Source organism: Sceloporus occidentalis, unplaced genomic scaffold (genome assembly GCF_023333645.1).
Source record: "Sceloporus occidentalis isolate IW3139 unplaced genomic scaffold, rSceOcc1.0.p SCAF_7, whole genome shotgun sequence".
Taxonomy (NCBI): domain Eukaryota; kingdom Metazoa; phylum Chordata; class Lepidosauria; order Squamata; family Phrynosomatidae; genus Sceloporus; species Sceloporus occidentalis.
Genome location: NW_028316987.1, coordinates 62,799,503 through 62,817,700, shown reverse-complemented (window position 1 = coordinate 62,817,700; position 18,198 = coordinate 62,799,503). Strand labels below are relative to the sequence as shown.

General features: G+C 37.1%; 1 protein-coding gene across 4 annotated transcripts in view; it reads right to left on the bottom strand.

Annotated features, from left to right (window-relative positions):
- Positions 1-18,198, bottom strand: part of DGKB (diacylglycerol kinase beta) — a 306,824-nt gene that overhangs the window by 159,662 nt on the left and 128,964 nt on the right. For all 4 annotated transcript variants that reach the window (XM_089533137.1, XM_089533138.1, XM_089533135.1 and 1 more), the window contains exons 19-20: positions 14,664-14,753; positions 7,360-7,520 (exon numbers count right to left, since the gene is read on the bottom strand). In XM_089533137.1, coding sequence (XP_089389263.1) covers positions 7,360-7,520; positions 14,664-14,753 — 251 coding nt within the window. The remainder of the gene's footprint in view (positions 1-7,359; positions 7,521-14,663; positions 14,754-18,198) is intronic.

The following is an 18,198-nucleotide window of genomic DNA, read 5'->3' as shown; positions in this document are numbered from 1 at the left end:
TAAATTCAGCTTCAAACATTATCTCATACAATTAGCCAGACATAATTAGGCACTAAAGTGAGAGGGTATTAGTAGTCAATCATGATCTTGTTAATCTTGCGGCCTGTGCCGATTCCCATAAGGTGAAGGCCAAATTGGACTACAGCATTTTTATTTGACTAGTATTTATGAATTCATGTATCATTATCTAAATATTACCTTTGATTGAGATCTCATTAGATGTCTCTCTGTCTCATATCAAAATGTCAATAACCCTCCTAAAATGAGAAATGTCATTGACTAAGCCTGTACTTATTAATCTAATAACATCAGAAATTATCACAGATGCCTTTCAAAAACGATTTCTTCTCATTAGACAATTCTCTTTGTAAGTTTGTTTTTTTCTTTCTAAACATTAGCATCCAATGTTCAAAAATAGATAATAAAAGAAAAATAAAAAAAATCCAGACAAAAGGCCACAATCATCTTGAGTGATGTCTTTAAATCTTGAGTGATGTCTTTTCCATCAGTAGGGGAGGTTCAATATTATCAGTTTCAGCTCCCAGAATCCTTTACCATTGGCCATACTTGCTGGGGCTTCTGGGAACTAGAAGTCCCAAACTTCAGAGACCTCTCATCTGTAATTTGATGTTATACTGCCAATTTATGTATTCTTCTTATAACACATTTAAATTATCTTTTTGTATTACAAATAATAAACTCAAATGAGGATTTGCTTTACAACTTTGGCCTGTAATTGTCAACATTCTCTGAAATAAATAAATAAATAAATTTACTGAGCTACAAATTGATCCTTTCTGGATGAATCAGTACATATTCAGATATCCATTTCATTAGTTCAGATATGAATAAACTGAAACAAGACATCTCAGTTCAGGCTTTGTATCTGCACTATTGTGTTGTTGTGCAAATGATCATTGCTATTAAGTCCAATGGAAAGAATATGTTATTTTGTAAATATAGGCAAAATAATTGGAAACACTTTGTAATTACCATCACCATGGACATTACAAAAGCTGTGCTTTAGAAATCATTTCCAATTACTCTTATTGCATATCCATAATAACTGCCTTTTTATATTTGATTCATAGAACTATACTCTTTTAAGTGCAATCATTTGAATATTCAATTAGATACTTGAAGTGACAACCTTCCCAGCACATGCAAATGGCATCAAGGTATAAGCAAAGAGGAGAGGTGATTCTCAATAAACTGAGAATATGAAAAATCCTGAGATGATAAACACAAAAGAAAATAAAAAGGTGCATCCATTTTCAATGAGTACTTGTTTTGGCCTTAAACTAGCCACATAATATATGGCATAAAAATTGTATAATCATAACAATTTATTAATTACGCTATACTAGATGGCAAACCGATCCTATGAACAAAAATGAAATACAATCAATGTTAAAAATACAGGAAATAAATTGACTGTTATTCTGTATCTCAACAAAAAAGTAAAAAAAAAAAAATCCACTTAGGAGATGTTACCCTTCATTTTACTTTCAGTTAATAGTACAAAAATGTTATCAATATGAGGATACATCAAAATTATGCCAAGATATTAATAGCAGGTTCATTTATATACTGTTTCAGACCACCTAAGCAGTCTCTAAATGGTTTACAACTGTATACTAATTGCCCCCAATAAGCTGGATACTCACTTTAGTGACCTCAGAAGGACGCAAGCCTGAGTCAAGCCCTGGTTGGTATTGAACTCACAATCTTATGGGTTGTGAGTGAGTGGCTGCAGTACAGGCTTTTAACCACTGTGCCACCAGGGCTATGATAAACTGTTAATCATTACATAGTAAAGTATAAACATGATACAGCAAATAATGAATATTATGTATTGAGTAGTATAGATATACTGTATATAGTCATGTACAAGTCTAGAAATTCTAGAGTCGATTTATCCACAAGTCAATGTAAGTACTGTACTTTAACTTGCATAAAAACAGAAACCATCCCCTGATGAAATGCAAGGGTGTAGTCTCTCCTGGAAGCACTAACCCCCCTCTACTCTTTCATCTATCCATCCTTCAACAAACAGTTATGCCTCCTGCAATTTTGCAAGTATTTTGGCATCGTTTTCCTTTGCTTCACCCTTTAAATCCTTTGTTACATGGCCTTAAGTGTGACCCTCAACTTATCCACGGCTCATATCAAAATCCATAATTTTGGCCCCAAAAGCTGCCCTCAACTTATACATGAGATAAAATTATAGTCCAGTATATATGGTGGGTTAATTAATCACAATATAGATGACAGTTACATTTATCTAAGCTTTATATCTTTATATGTTTCTGAAACTAAAATTACTAATTTGTTTGGGACTGGGTTGTGTACTCTGTGGATCTCTTTGCACTCCCCCAACCTCCTGTGAAAATGTGGAGTGACTAAAGCTGCATTTCATAGTTCTGTTTTAATGAAATGTTGAAAAATTTACAGGTCGATCCTACGCAGAACGGACTAGCCTCAGAGTTTTCTGACCTATTCGATTTAGATAGCCTGTTTCAGAATCACAATATTACAGTCGGCCCTTCTTATACACTGATTTTTTATACACGGATTCAAGCATCCACGGTTTGAAAATGTTCCAAAAAAGTGTAAATTTCAAATATCAAACCTTGATTTTCCATTTTTTATAAGGGACACCATTTTGCTATGTCATTATATTCAATGAGACATGAGCATACACAGATTTGGTTATACACGGGGGATCTTGAAACAAAACCCCAGCGTATAACAAGGGTTCACTGTACTATGCTATAGAAAAGACACTAGAGACAAACCCTTCAAGTTTAATTCTTCTGAAGGGAGCAAAGTAACCTGATCTTAAGATGTTTAGTTCTGTATTTTAAAAAGTTAAACTGGTACTTTGATTTGAGCCTAAATGCCTACATGAAGTATTTGAACTGACAGAAAATGGAGTTATATATTTTGATCTATGAGTGCCAGATAAATTGTGGTTAGCACATTTTACTCATGTGGAGCTTTGGACTGACCAACAATAAACATATTACAATAACTCAGTTACAGGTAAGAAAAGCATGGAAGGCAAGCCCTGATAAGCAGAAGCTGATAAAAGTCACATATATCTGCTCCCCATATAGCACATTTATTACTATTACACTGCTGTTGTATTGGTTTTTTAATGCTTCAGTTACTAATATCACCTTTTATGACAGCCTTTTTTTAGTGTTATGCCATGATGACACTAGATATATTATTTAAAAAGTCAAGCCAAACTGGGAGGCTGCCTGTGCCTTTTCCCACCAAGGCAACAGCTGAGGCGAGGGACTTGGACAGGGAGCAGGACTAAGGCTCTGAAACTTCTTCTGCTGCACCCTCAACACCACCATCCAGCTCCAAGCCAAACTGGGAGGCTGCCTGTGCCTTTTGCCATCAATATTTATTGCACAGGCCCTAAAACGGGCCCGTCGCATTACAAAAAGGAGATGTGACGGGAACCGGATGGAGCAAAGAACACATCTTACTGCACAGGAGAACTCCACCACAGCCGCCACCGGACGTTCCAATTGTGTTCTACATCCGTCCCAGAGGGGGCAATTTTTGAAAATGCTTTTGAACAGTTCTAGAGAATCGCCCCCTCTGGGACGGATGTGGAACGTGATCGGAACGTCCAGCGGCGGTAAGATACATTCTTCGCCCCATCCGGTTCCTGTCACACCCCGTTTTTGTAATGCGACAGGCCCATTCTAGGGCCTGTGTGATAAACTTAATTGTTTTTTAGGACCAGCAGTGGGGGCTGAGAATGGGGATCAATTTCCTATTGTATTTGTTTTGCCATGTTACTTGCTATGCATTTTTATTGTTATTTTTATTGTTGTTGTGAACAGCTATGTATTTTTTTGCTATTTATTGCTAGTGTGATTTGCTCTGTTATTTGATTGTTATTGTTATTTACTATGTAATTTTTTACTGTTGCAACCCGCCCTGATTCCTTGTGATTGAGCGGGATATAAATAATTCATCATCATCATTATTATTATTATTATTATTATTATTATTATTATTATTATGAACTTTGACAGTCTTTAGACAGAACAATGGGATCTAATATTTTTAACAAACACCTAAACAGAAGTCCAAAACACACAACAGAAATAATCCAGTTTGAGACCACTTTAATTGTCCTGGCTCGGTGCTAGGGAATCCTGGGAATTGTAGTTTATTGTGGCACCACAGCTCTCTGACAGAGAAGGCTAAATGTTTCACAAAACTACAGTTCCCAGAATTCACTGGCACTGAGACAGGACAGTTAATGTGGTCTCAAACAGGATTATTTTTGCAGTGTGTTTTGGACCATAGTTTAAAAGCTAATCTTCAGTGATTATAAAAGACTAGCTGCTGGATCCAAAGTTTTGATCTTGCCTTGTATTCCATATTTGTACTAGCTATCACTTTGATTTACTAACATGTGCTTGCTAACATGAATTACACATCTGCTGTGCCATTTTTATATCAAAGACATCACTGCATTTGCTGGTAGCCAATGTGGATGTCAAAATCCTTATGTGTCACAAAACTAAAATATTATCTTGAGCTGCTATAGCTCAAATTCTTCTTTTGCTGTAGAAGAGTGTATTAAAGATATGAGAAGAAATACTAGAATAAAAATTTAGAGGATTAAGAAGGGGAGCAAGATTCATAACAACTCCAAAATTTACGATTATGAGAACTAAGCAGTCATATTTTTTTTTCCTATTGGCAGAATAAGAGGCTCTTAGTGACTGGCTAGAGTTGAAGGATGTTAAATCATGATCATGCAAATTTCTATTTGATAGTGCATTTGGATGGTAATATATTAGGTATAATAAAAGTACACTTGTCTTTGTCGTGGACCTTTGCTACCATATGATAATAATGTTGAAGGGAATACATACTGATTTCTATTCATCAGTAGTACTAATATGAACAAGAATCTCTCTCAATATGATGGACCCATGTTAATATGAAATGTTAAAGATTTAACACATGTGTCTCAGTCTAGAAAATATTTCAAGAACATTCTGATTTTTTTCTCACTGTATCACGTCTACTGTTAGATTTATTTTACTTATTTAACTTGCTCTTCTATCTCAGTATTATCTAATCCCGGTTTATATAAAATTTGAATGGATTTACCTTTATATATAGTGGTAGAATACGAGCACCTCCAAGTAGTTGGAAATGACTTCATATAGTGATTGCAATGCTTATCCATGGCGAACTGCATCCCCCTCAGCCCTCCCCCAAAAGAGGGGAGTCATATGAATTGAACATTTGAACAAGTGGCGACAATGTATTGGACACATCTCACACACAAGTGGTGAAGGCACATGAACATTTAGAGTCAGTCCTATGGTTAGTTGTAACCCTATCAGTAAATTATTCTTTTTACAATTGGCTAAGTAAAGTTGGGAATATTTTGTTCCTTGTCATTATACATACCAGAGCTTTGAATGGCACATATTGAACTTTTTCAATAGTGTTACTGAATAATAATTATAATTGCTCATTGAAGTTTCAGTGGGTGGGGAAACTGCTGTTTCCTTCACCCTTCACTACTGGCCACACTGATGGACCTAATAGAAATTGGAGTCTAAAAATTTGTAAAGGGCAATACATTCCTAAATCCTGCCATACTGGAATAATAAATGCAAATAACACAATATCAGAACCTAACTGAAACTGAATTTTTAAAAGATTTTTCAACAGTGATTCTTTTTATTTCATTGATAAGGATATACTTTTTATTTTGGTTATTATACGTCTCTGCTTTTTTTTTTCTTTCTCTATTTTCTGTATTTATTTAAATTTATAACAAAAAGGTACAAAAAGGGAATTGATATTCACCATCACCACTGGCTTAGATAGCATTGCTGATCCCTTACGACAACACTGGGCAATATACAAAGGGAGGAGGTTCCATAACTAGTGTTCCCTTAAAATCTTAACCTCATACACTGTTGATATCATTAAAACTAGCAGTGAATTCAGGGATATCATAGCATAATACATGAGAAGAGATAGCTTCTAAGGTATGCTGAGTCTAAAACATGTAAGTTTTTACAGGACTTAACCTCCCTTCAATTATTCCTGGACATAGAAGCCAGTATTTATTTATTTAGTACAAGTGTCAGAGCACTATTTTAATATTCAGTCATTTTACAAGATGAGTTCTGTACAGGATAGGCCAGCAACATACCAACAATACATTTCTTATATTAATTTACATTGATAAATACTACAGAACTGCTATCATCCCAACTTCTGATTATTTTTTTGTCCTAAACGATTTTAATTTTTATATTTCCATTAAGCCTTGATCTAATAAAAGATGTGATGTCTTTCTTCTTCAATCCCATCCTTCATTATGTGAAGAACATAGAAGACAGCTTTTTACCAAGGAAGTGGTTGGATTTGGGGAGCCATAGGGCCATAGACATCCCACCAAATCCTCTTGTCAATCCCTAAGGTCTTCACCAAAATATCTTCCAAATCCATGGAAAATGTGACCCCAAATTGCCCTGACTTCTCCAAGGGGATGAAATTACTTGCTTTAATGCTATTCTAGTCCCTCAAATCATGGGTGGAGGGATGGCATTTTGAAAACTGCAAGCTGCTTTCCAGTTTGTTTTTATTTAAAGGATGAGTAAGGCCCAGAAAAGAGCAAGTGTGTCTCTGGGCTTACAAGAGTAGCCCAACCCTGGGCTGTACTGTTTTACTGCCTGTTTCCCACCTCTTCAATCCTGGGGAAGAATCCCGGAACCTGTTTCAAGGCAAACACAATTATGCCATAGAATTATGACCCTTACCCAATGCCACCACTACCTATTTTATTTCTATGTCATCTGGAAGATCAGTAATGGATGTTGGTAGGCAATAGGTAAATTGATTTTCTTTATCAAGAAACATATGTTAGCAAGCCTAATTCCGTCCATTAAAAAAGAGTATAATTTAAAAAACATTTTTCAGCAGTGTGCCTCTAAAAGTCTGAATATTTACCAACATGACAGTTAAGAGGTGTTAATGAATGATTCATCATTTATATTTGTATAGGCACCACTAATTTAGTGCTACAGCTCTTCATATAAACCATTAGGAACAGTGTGATTATATTGCCCATGCATGAACAGGTGGAAGAGCTTGAGAAAATAATTCTATTTTGATGAGGTAAGTAGAGTTATGCAAATGATTTCCTCTATGTATTCCTTGTACTAGAAAAATTGTATATAAAATAAGCTATGTTCAGTCATCCCTTGCTCTGAGCACCAACTCTGAACAGTTATTTGGGAAAGTGTGGTGCCCCACCTCAAGTAACCACATAAGAATAAGCACAAATCTTACCACTCCAATAGAAAAGTAATTATTGATGATGCTGTAAGGCACTGGATCTCCTTTTTCATCTTTATCATTAGGTATGACTTCAAATTTCCACCTGTCCAGCAATATTTCTGAGCTGTTTTCAATATCTTTTAAGATTTTCAGAAGACTTTCACCTTCATATCCTGCCCAAAAAATTGAAATTATCAGTTATGACAGATTTTGCCAATATTGTACTTCATCATGCATGTTTTTAGACAACAATCACATCATATAGCACTAAACACACACATTTTGTATGTGAGCCACCTTAGGCCCCTTCTGGGAGAAAGGTGGCACACAAAATAAATAAATAATCACTAACTGGTATGTTTAGATAACTGCCAGGATCCTGTCTGATGCATTTCCTGTACCCCTGCTTCCACCTCCCTTGTTAATATTGCCAACATCTACTGCTACTTGGGTGACTGAATGATGGTTATGGCAGCAACATAGTTGCCAGCCTCCCTTTTTGACCCATGATATTACCTAGTAGTTGCAAACTGTAACTGTTAGGAAGCAAAGCACAAACTACTGTATTATGTGCTGTGTGTAAATAAAGCCAAGTGGTCCCTTGTCTCCTCATCCCATTATAGCTTCTTCTATATACATCAGCATTCCAGAAGATGGTGAGGCTTCAGCATCATCAATTAGTATGAGCAAGTAAGCAGAAGGAAAGATAAATAGCAATGCTAAGGAGTGATGATAGAGAGGGGCCCAGTTGATGCTGGGGATCCATTTGTGGCATTGTGTCAAGGGCCCACTCAAGTCTGATGTCACCCCTAATCTAAACTGAAGAACTGTTTTGGGGGAGATTCCTCCCAACCAATATATTTATTTTTCAGTCCATACTGACAGCTCTAAGCAAATTTCAGCACTGAACAGTTTCAATAGCCAAGCAATCATGATTATTTTAAACAAACAAACATATAACCTGTAAATGACCGAATGGAAGATGTGAGAGATCAGGCGACCACACTGATCCCCATAGGAGCCTGGGGTACTACCCTACTCTGCAAATGTTGTTGTTGCTGCTGCTGCTTTGTTTCAAGTTGTTTACAACTTATGGTGACCCTAGGATAAACTTATCACATGGTTTTCTGGGGCTGAGAATGTATGACTCAACCAAGGTCAACCAGCAAGTTTCAATAGATGAGCAGAAAATCGAGTCTGGGTCTCCAGAGTCATAATCTCATGGTCAAATCACCAGACCACGTTGCTTGCAAATTCCCCTCCCTCAATTCTGGAGAGATAAAAAAAGATTTTGGCTATATAATGGCCTAGAGCTCCTTCCAGCTTTGGGATATGTGTGTGGGCAACTGGTCATTTTGTCATATTCCAAAGCATTTTCATACTTCTACTCAACTTTTTAAGGGCTTTCTCCCTCAGAAAAAAAGGTGAGTGAAAAAAGACTTGTATAAACCTAAAGAAAGATGAAGGGGGCAAAAACTCCACCAAATAAGTTAAAATAGCCAGCTGCAACCCCCAAAACTCAGAGCAGATTTGGCCATTTTGGAGTGAAATTTTTTTGAGGATCAGGGTGTTTTGTTTGTTTGTTTTAGGAGGTTTTTTGGGAGGATGTGCATAACGACCACAGGGAGCTCAAGTGTATACAACACAGCCTTCGACAAATCTATGTTGCCTAGTTGTCCACAAAACACAGTTTGCTCACCAATACCATCAATGTTTAGAAACTCTCAAATTATGCAAAATATAGCAATTCAATATCAAAAGAGCACAAAAATTGTACAAAGAAACAATGGGGCTGTACATATGGGTGCCTCAACACCACCCTTGTTTGCCCCAGATGGAGGCCGCGGCAATAATGCTGTGGCCCTCTGGAAGGAACAAAAAGAAGCCCCCAAAAAGGGCTTTTTTTTGCATTCCAGAAGGGGTGCCATAGGTACACCAGTGTGCCATTATGACGCCCCTTCCACGCAGTGCCATTTCGGTGCTACACCCGGCGTGCATCATCATGGCGCATGCCGTGTGAATGGGCACACACCTTAATGGCAGCCAGGTGGCACGGTAAGGGCTTTGAGCGTGCGGACGCTCAGCTCTTACCATGTGTACAGGCCGGCACAAAATGCCAGTCTGTACAGCCCCTATGTCTGCTTTTCTGTGCATGTTTGATAATATAGGCCATCAGCTTTTCCATAATAAGAATCAGACACATGTGGTACTGTCTTTTGTTTATCTATGAAACAATCTTGGTAAGACATGGTCTTCTATTACTCCCATTTCAAAGAGAACCAAGAGAGAAAAAGACACTAACATCAATACCAGGCTCTAAAAATCACAAAAATACAACTCTGTGACTGGAATGATGTACAATTTTTTAATGCCTCTGAACTTCTAAACAAGAGTTGCTGCTCCATCCCCTGTTCTACATGGCAAACCAGTCATAAACTAACAAGACTTTTAGAAGTAGTTTCTGATATTATTTATTGATTTATTTATTTATGGTATTTATACTCCGCTCTTCAGCCCTAAAGGCTCTTAGAGCGGCTTACAATTATTACTTTAATTAGACGGTTCCCTGCCCTCAGGCTTACAATCTAATTGATATGGCAAGGAGATCCACTCTTTGAAAAAAAAGAATACAAATTATAGGCCCCCAAGTTAATATGTAGATAAGCTAGAGAGGTGGTAGTAATTGAGAGACAAAGGGGATGATAATTTAGCCCTATTGAGGAATGTATGTAATGTAGCTAATATGGGTAACAGAACTATAAGATTAGAAATGGGGGGGGGGGATTGAGGGGTATAGAGTAAAGGAAACTGATACAATATGATGTAAGCAACATTATACTCTTTTTAATTTGTACATAATTCTAATAAAAATTATTTTTAAAAAAAAAAATATGTAGTTGAATGTATCCTACTTTCACATTCCCCAGAAGAACTATCTCATGTCCCAACAGTATTGCCCAGAATGGGTGCAGTATGGCCCTCAATCCCACCCTCCATGGGCCTATGCCATTTTATTAAATGCATTTTATTTGTTTTGAAAGATAGTTGGAGCTGAATGTTATCTGAAATGAGTTTAATTTGCATTTTATCAATGGCTTTTTCAGTAATACTGAGAAAATCTTGAACACTTAGGTGCTGAAACACTTTACACTGATATCTCATTTTATAGGGAGTCACACATAGATGTCCTACTCACATAACCATCCTTAATATTATACAACATCTGTAATGTCTTATTTTGGAACTTGTGATCAAATTTGCAACACTGACACTTTTTTCCATGGGGTGATGAAACAGTACTTTGTCACTGATCCTCTCTTGTGATGTCTGATTACTGCTGGTGAGGGAAGGGGTTTCCAATTCTATTCATCCAATGGGACTGTGATCTCATCTTCCTACTGTAAACTACTGAATTATATCAAAAAAGTAGCAATGGGAGCTGAACTTATCAATAATTAAAATTGTTTAATCAGTCACAATCTATGCCAGATAGTGGCACCATTGAGAAGGAAATTACTCACCAGCAAATAAATTTGTTGGCATCCCTTCTGTTCTCCAATCCTATGAAAGAGTTTCAGAAAGAAAAAAATCAGTGTTGTGGCATCAGCTACCATGGCAAAGGAGGCAAAGAATAGTGAAAGGAAGAGAATATGAGGGCTTATTCTTCTGGTTTTGACAGTTGGCTTGTAAAGCGATTAAGTACTAGTTCAAAGTGGACATTTCATAAGATAAGAAGTAACAGGATTCCAATAACAGGGCCAGAGAAGAAACACTCTGATAAAACGAATTACTATTAGTAATCTTCCATTAGTAGGTTTCCTCACTTTCTTCCATTCTGCATAACATTCCAGACAATCAGACAAAGCAGAAAGATGCTCCAGAGAAAAGGAGTGTGCCACTCAGGCACCTTATGAAATGTTTCAGTGTTTGTTGTCATCTTGTTGTTGGCACATTCATGTGGAAAAACTCATATGGCATAATAATATAGCAGTACAAGGCCTTAAAACATGGCAACATTCATGAAACATTATGACAATAAAGTCATAATATAAAGAGAGGCACTGTACTGCACATGGATATTTGTCATCCAGTGGAAAAGGTGAAATATTGATTGCTTGAGTTGCAGTGATGTCTGTGAGTAAAAAACAAGAAAGGTAAAAAACAGAGTTGTAAGTGTGCATGTTCATAAAATAAACTTAGGTCTAAAAAAAAGATTTTTGAAGCTTGCAGAGAAGTTAAACATTCTTTTTCTAAACAGAATGTTTATATAAAGAGGTGAGATATTTTAGAAGAGGATGGTAGGATGTCTTTTTCAAGTCATATCTATGTCCTTGAAACCGTTAAGTTGCTTCATTTTGAACTGCAACCTGCCCAAGAAGGACAAACACTCAAAGTCTACAGAGAAAAGAATATAAGAATGGACATTCAGGTATGCCTATGGATCCTGCAATTCTCAATATACTGTTACTTCAGTGTATTACATCAACATCAAAAAGAAAAGGGGATGAATTGGCTACACTGACAGACAAAGACCCTAATCCACAGAAAACCAATCATATTTAAGGATGACTGGAATGATAAGAAAACTTAATGGTGCCCCAATGGTTTCATTGGGACTTAAAATAATTAGCTTTTTCTCAACTGGAACCAAATCTTCAGAACTTACATTTCTAAAGGAAAATCCTCAAAGAAATGGCCTTTATGTTAGCAACATGTGAAGCAAAATGTGAGAGATGTAGCTGAAATATGATCAAACCTTTAGCAGAAGGAAATGATAGGACCAAGATAAACTCCAGTTCACTAAGAAAAACAAACAAACAAAACCAAGAACACAGAATTTTGTGATTTTTAACAACAGTGTTAGTGTACTAGTGCACCAATCTATTAATAATTCATGATAAAGCTTCCTGACTCAGCCAATATGTTTGACATATCTAGATTTTTTTAAAAAAAATTCCACAGTTTTTCAAGAATTTTATTTGTTTTAAAGAACAGAATCTGGGAGAAAGCTATTAGGAAGAGTAAAAGCAAGAGGAATAATGAAGAACAAGCTCCAAAGAATATGGAGAACAGAGACTTTTATCTGCCCAGACTAGCTATATCCATGATCAGTAATGATCAGAAAATCAGGAAGACAACAATCCTTTTAGTATTCCAGTGATTATTTAAATATCAAGATCTGCACTATGGGGTTTTAGAATAGTGTGTGTGCCCCTTCAAAGTCACCTGTCAACTTATGGCAAACTCACAAATTCTAAGGGGTTTTCTTAGGCAAGGAATACTTAGAGGTGGTTTTATCACTTTCATCCTTTGCAATATATCCTACAGCACCTGGTATTCATTGGCAATCCCTCATTTAAGTACTAACCATGGCTGATCCTGCTTAGCTTCCAAGACTGTGGCTCTAAGGTATTGCAGAGGCAAAAATCAGAGTTTTGAACACTGAAGACAGACTAGAGCGCACATATATATATATATATATATATATATATATATATATATATGAAAGATTAGAGACCATAAAAACCATGCTCTTGATCAGCAAAAGCTCCAGAAAAGTGTCAAAGAGACATAACTATTAGTTCAATTTATTTTAGAAGTCTTGCACCACAGAGATTGAGAAAGGAGGGAAGGGCTCAAAAGTAAAGAGCTTGTTTATATTTAGTTACGATGCTACAATGGTGACATTAAAGAGAATAAAGATAAATGTTCAGAGTTCCTGGGTGAATATAAATAAATGAACTAGAAAGGAGCTTCATAACTGTGGGCCCATCAAAAATAAGCCTTCATTTCTGGTGCTCATCATGTTATTCTATTTTTCGGATGGGCACATGAGCAAGCTGAACACCTCAAGCATATATAAGTGTATAGCAAAGACCATACAAAGAGGTCCATAAGATAATACCTAATTTTTTAAGACTGCCTGTTATTCTGTTTATCATTCAGAAACCTCAGAGCAATTTATACAAATTTCTTGGTTTCTCCTGCAAGTTCTGATCAGATCCACATCTGCTTAACTTCAAAAATGAAACGTACATAATAACAAGGCCACCTGTTTCCTTGGCTAGATTTTTTCATGGTGTATTTCCTCTCCTTTTAATCCCCCCAAAATCAGGTGCTGGATCTAAAAAACCAAGCTGGTCCTCATGTTTTCCAGAAAGGAGGAAGGGGACAGGAGGCTTGATATTATATGAATCTTCTTCTGCTTTTTATTTATTCTTTATTCTTTGCCACCATGGATCCTGGTAGATAGTACCATAAAACTGATTGTCTGAAATCTAGTGCAGGATAAGAGAAGAAGGAAAGAACTATAAAGACATCCAAGATTATTAACACTGTGTGACCTAAAAGTTGGTAACATTCCTAAACATTAACTTCTCCCCATTCAAATATTAAACTTAATATTATGTTTGTTTTTGAAAAGCCAACAGTAAAGACAAATAAATGGGTTTTTTTTTAAGAAGAATGAAGTAATCTCACTTTAAAAGGGCAAAAAGAATTGTTATTTGGATATCCATGATTATAAAATTCTTCATTAAATTCATAGAAATTAAAGATTTTAGACCTGTGGAGACAATATAGCCAGAAAAATGAATATGTGTACCAACAGACCCCATTACTCCTAAATACAACCTTCATATAATTTTCGGTACAGAGACTTTGGCTTGATCTGCACTGCAGAAATAATCCAGTTTGACACCACCCTAACTGCCACAGCTCTGGTGCTGCAACAAACTATCATTCCCAGAATTCCATAGCCTGGAACTGTGGCAGTTAAAGTGGTGTCAAACCAGATTACATATGCAGTGTGGATGTACACAGAATCTATGCAGTAGATTGGATGAACACAGAATTAAAATGTTAGGAGTAATCAATCCCTCTAGCACATCCCTCTACCAGTTTGGCTTTATATTACAGTGAAAGACAAGTTGGATGTTGGGTGAACAAAGTAAGTGTAAAGTCAGCTGGTTTTTGCCCCAATTAGCAAGGAAACATTTATGTGTATCTTCCAATCACAGTTACATAAAATAATGCAAGGCATGCTTGACAATACATGGTCTCTCTAATAAACAGGAAAAAGTTAATTGGTTGGCATGAGTATGCTGTGTAGGTGCTAAACAGTAAGGCCCAGTATCCTAGTATCCTATGAACTTTGCCAAATGCCATTATCTTAAAAGTGATGTCAAAAACACATTTTATTTCACATACGTAACAGATATGCAGTGCTTAAAAGATTACATCTAAGATGTACCAACTGCAAAATAAATAATTAACCTGCAAAATAAATTTTGTCTTGTGAGATAATGTGTATTTACCTCCTCCCCATCTCAGACACCTGGCTAAGTCATTCCCAGTTCCAAGCGGGAGAATAGCAACAGGAGGATGCTTCGTCAAATTTGCTTTCTCTGTGAACAAGAAAAGTGGAGATGGTAAAATGCTAAAAGAAAGCAAACCAAGATATCCATAAATGTATACACAGTGCTCCCTTCGCTTATGCGGGGATCCATTCAGGACACACACACACCCATGTAAGGGGAAAACCATGTATGCTCGCACACCATTGAAAATAATGGGGTGTGTGAGCACGTGCATGCAGCAATGTGCAGTGCCATGCATCATGGGCGCGTGCTCCATTCATTAAATTTCCCCACAGCTTCAGCATATGCTGAAAGCTGCAGAAGTGAAGCCCGCGTATGGTGTGGGCTCACTATATATATCACAATATAAATATTTAAGCATATGATGAGGCAAAATCTTGACTTAATAATTATTCCAACCTGGAATTATTCCAACAATTCAAACAATTATTCCATTATTTCAAACACTTTTATCAAACAAGTTATCAGTTTATCAACAATAACTACTCTTATAAACAATGGCATTGACTAATCTCCCTCATTGCAGCATCTTCACTGGCTGTTGTTCCATTTCTGGGCACAATTCAAAGTGCTGTTTTTGACTTATGAAGCCCTACATGGTCCGGATTATTTGAAGGATTCTGTTCTCCCTTACAAATCTGTCCTTGTTTTGAGATCTGCTGGGGAGGCCCTTTCTCTGCCCTTCTCCCACATTTGGAGGGCCTTCTCAGTGGCCGTCCCCAGCCTCTGAAACTCCTTCCCAGAGAAGCTAGACTGACATCCTCCCTGCTCTCATCCCACAGACATGCAGGTGAAGACTTTGATGTTTCAACATGACTTTGAGGGCTGATAAAATGCTTGCCTTGCATAAATGTATGAGGTTTTCTTGTTGTTGTCATTGTTGTGTTGTGTTTGTTTTCCTTAATAGTTTTTTCTGGTTTTAATTTTTTGATAGTTTAATCACTTTTTTACATTTTTATTTTGTGAATGTTAAACTTTTTTTATCTGTTGTAAGCCATCTTGAGTCCCAAAATGGAAGAAGGCAGAACAACAAGAACAATTCTTGGCACAAAACCTAGTAGATATTGACCCAGTGTTCAATATTTTAAACAGAGAATTAAACCACTCTAGAACTTCCTGGCTCCAGTTCTCTTTAAAAGAAGCAAAGTAGCTTTTCTTCAAATCGTCAAATAATTTTTTAAAATGTCATCCTGCATAGAATAAAGTGCAGAGAAACCTCTTGCCAACAACAGTTTCCAATTAAATTTAATGAAATTAGCCAGAAATAGATGCATTTGGTGAAACAATGAATGCAAGTCAATGAGAAATTTGCCTGCTGATTTTGATATTCCATAATATAACACTTGCGTAGGCTAGATCTCCTGAGCTTTTAACACAACCAGCTCAAAACTGACCAATAGCTTTTTGTAGATAGCCAATTATAGCACATTATCATATTCAGTTCTTGGGTCAACTCTGTGCTGCTCAGGTTAAGCAGCTATGTAAAATTATCCACAGAAAAACATGTCTGCTTTTGTGATTGAAAAGTACTGTCCTGACTTTAAGTTTCATATCAAAAATCTCAAAAGACAAAATAGTATACAAAAACAATTCAAAACAAAATACAGGCATGCTGGGTCATAAGAAATAGGGAAGTGGAAAATCTAGTGGGATAATGCCATTATTATTATTATTATTAACAAAAAATACCATAAAAATATGTGCTCAAGTGTATAAGACACTCTCCGAGTCTTTTCGTCAGGCTTGATGGTATAGAGAATAGTTTAGACCCATGATCAGAATGTAGATTTGAGGGCTGCCTAATCTCTGATAGGTGCTGCACCTAGCAATGCCTCCAGCAAAAGGTGATTCACGCTGAAGATAGGAGTCAAGTAAATCTATATTTTTCATCCATTATGTATGATGATTTCCTATTTTTAAAACTCCAAATCAGCCAACAGAGGCTTTACTGAAGGTCTTGCTGTCCATATATGACTAAGGACCTTTCTTTAATGTCATTGGTTAAACATGATACAGACCTGTTCAAAAAGATATAGGGCTTCACTAATACTGTCCTCTTCCATTTATAGAAGGGCTTTTGAGGTAACATAGGCCTCTACTAATGGAAGACAATAGGGGCAATTTTCACAAATCTCCCCTTCCTCTTGAAACCTGTACTGATACTACACCCAAATCTGTTTCTGAGGTTTGGGAGCATTTGGAAAAGTTGGTCATACAGAGGAGTTACAAAAAGGGAAACTACAAAATTGAGATCCTTTCTATTAGTAGAATAGACATTACATTAAAATTCCTTCTCTGAAAACATATGTTCATCTATACTATTTATAATCCATGAATATTTGTTTATGAAAAAGGCAGGGTTACATGAAACTCATGTTATACGAGTTATATAGGTAACATGTAACATAGGCATGTCAACTGTATATAAAGCAGTTTTGTCTACTGGTCCTGGAACTACTTTCCACTTAGCCAAAACATCTTCTGGAAGCAACCCTAGACTGTCTTCTCTTAGGGAATGTAGAAATAAATGTAGCATATTGTAGCAGTTGTATTTTTCAAATATTATTTTTATACATTCATTTTTCATAAGATTAACACCACTTTTGTAGAAAGAGCAGTTATGTGGTGGCGAATCTGTGGTACACATGCCCTCTATGGCAAGCGAAGCTGTCTTTGAAGGCATGCAGAGGCCACAGCAAGTAGGGGTGTGGCGCATGCACTTGGCCTGGCTCCCTGTCCTGGCCACGGCAAGGAAGGATAAGGAGGTGTGCGCGGCCAGTTCAACCCCTTGCCATGGCATAGTTCTCTCACAGAAAACCAAGCTGCAACAAGGAGGGGTGGTGTTCAGTCCTTCCAGGTTGAAACCCTGCCCCTCCTGGGTGGAAGTCCTGTCTCTTCTGTCCAGAAGGCCCACAACTTGGTATGCTATGAGATTCTGGGAACTGTAGTTTTGTGAGGTGTAATGACGCCATCCATGGGGTTTTCTTGGCAAGATTTCTTCAGAGGAGGTTTGCCACTGCCTTTCTCTGAGGCTGAGAGAGCATGACTTGCCCAAGGTCTTCCAGTGGGTTTCATGGCTGAGCTGGCATTCGAGACCTGGTCTCCAGAGTCACATGCTCAAGGTGCTGGTTCTCTTTGTTCTTGTTATTGTGCTATGCCTTCTGTGCTTTATTATGGTTGTTGTTATTGTTGTGTGCCTCCATGTTGTTTCCAACTTATGGGCCCAGAGCACCCTCACTCCCTTCTGAGCGCTGGTTCCTGGTGACCCTAATGTGAAACTATCATGTGGCAAGCTTTATCAGAGGGGGATTTCCATTGCCATCCTCTGAGGCTGAGAAAGCATGACTTGTGTGTGTGGTGCCTTCAAGTCATTTCTGACTTATGGCAACCCTAAGGTGAAACTATCATGGAGTTTTCTTGCCAAGGGGGGTTTACTATTGCTAGCCTGAGGCTGAAAGAGTGTGCCTCGGGT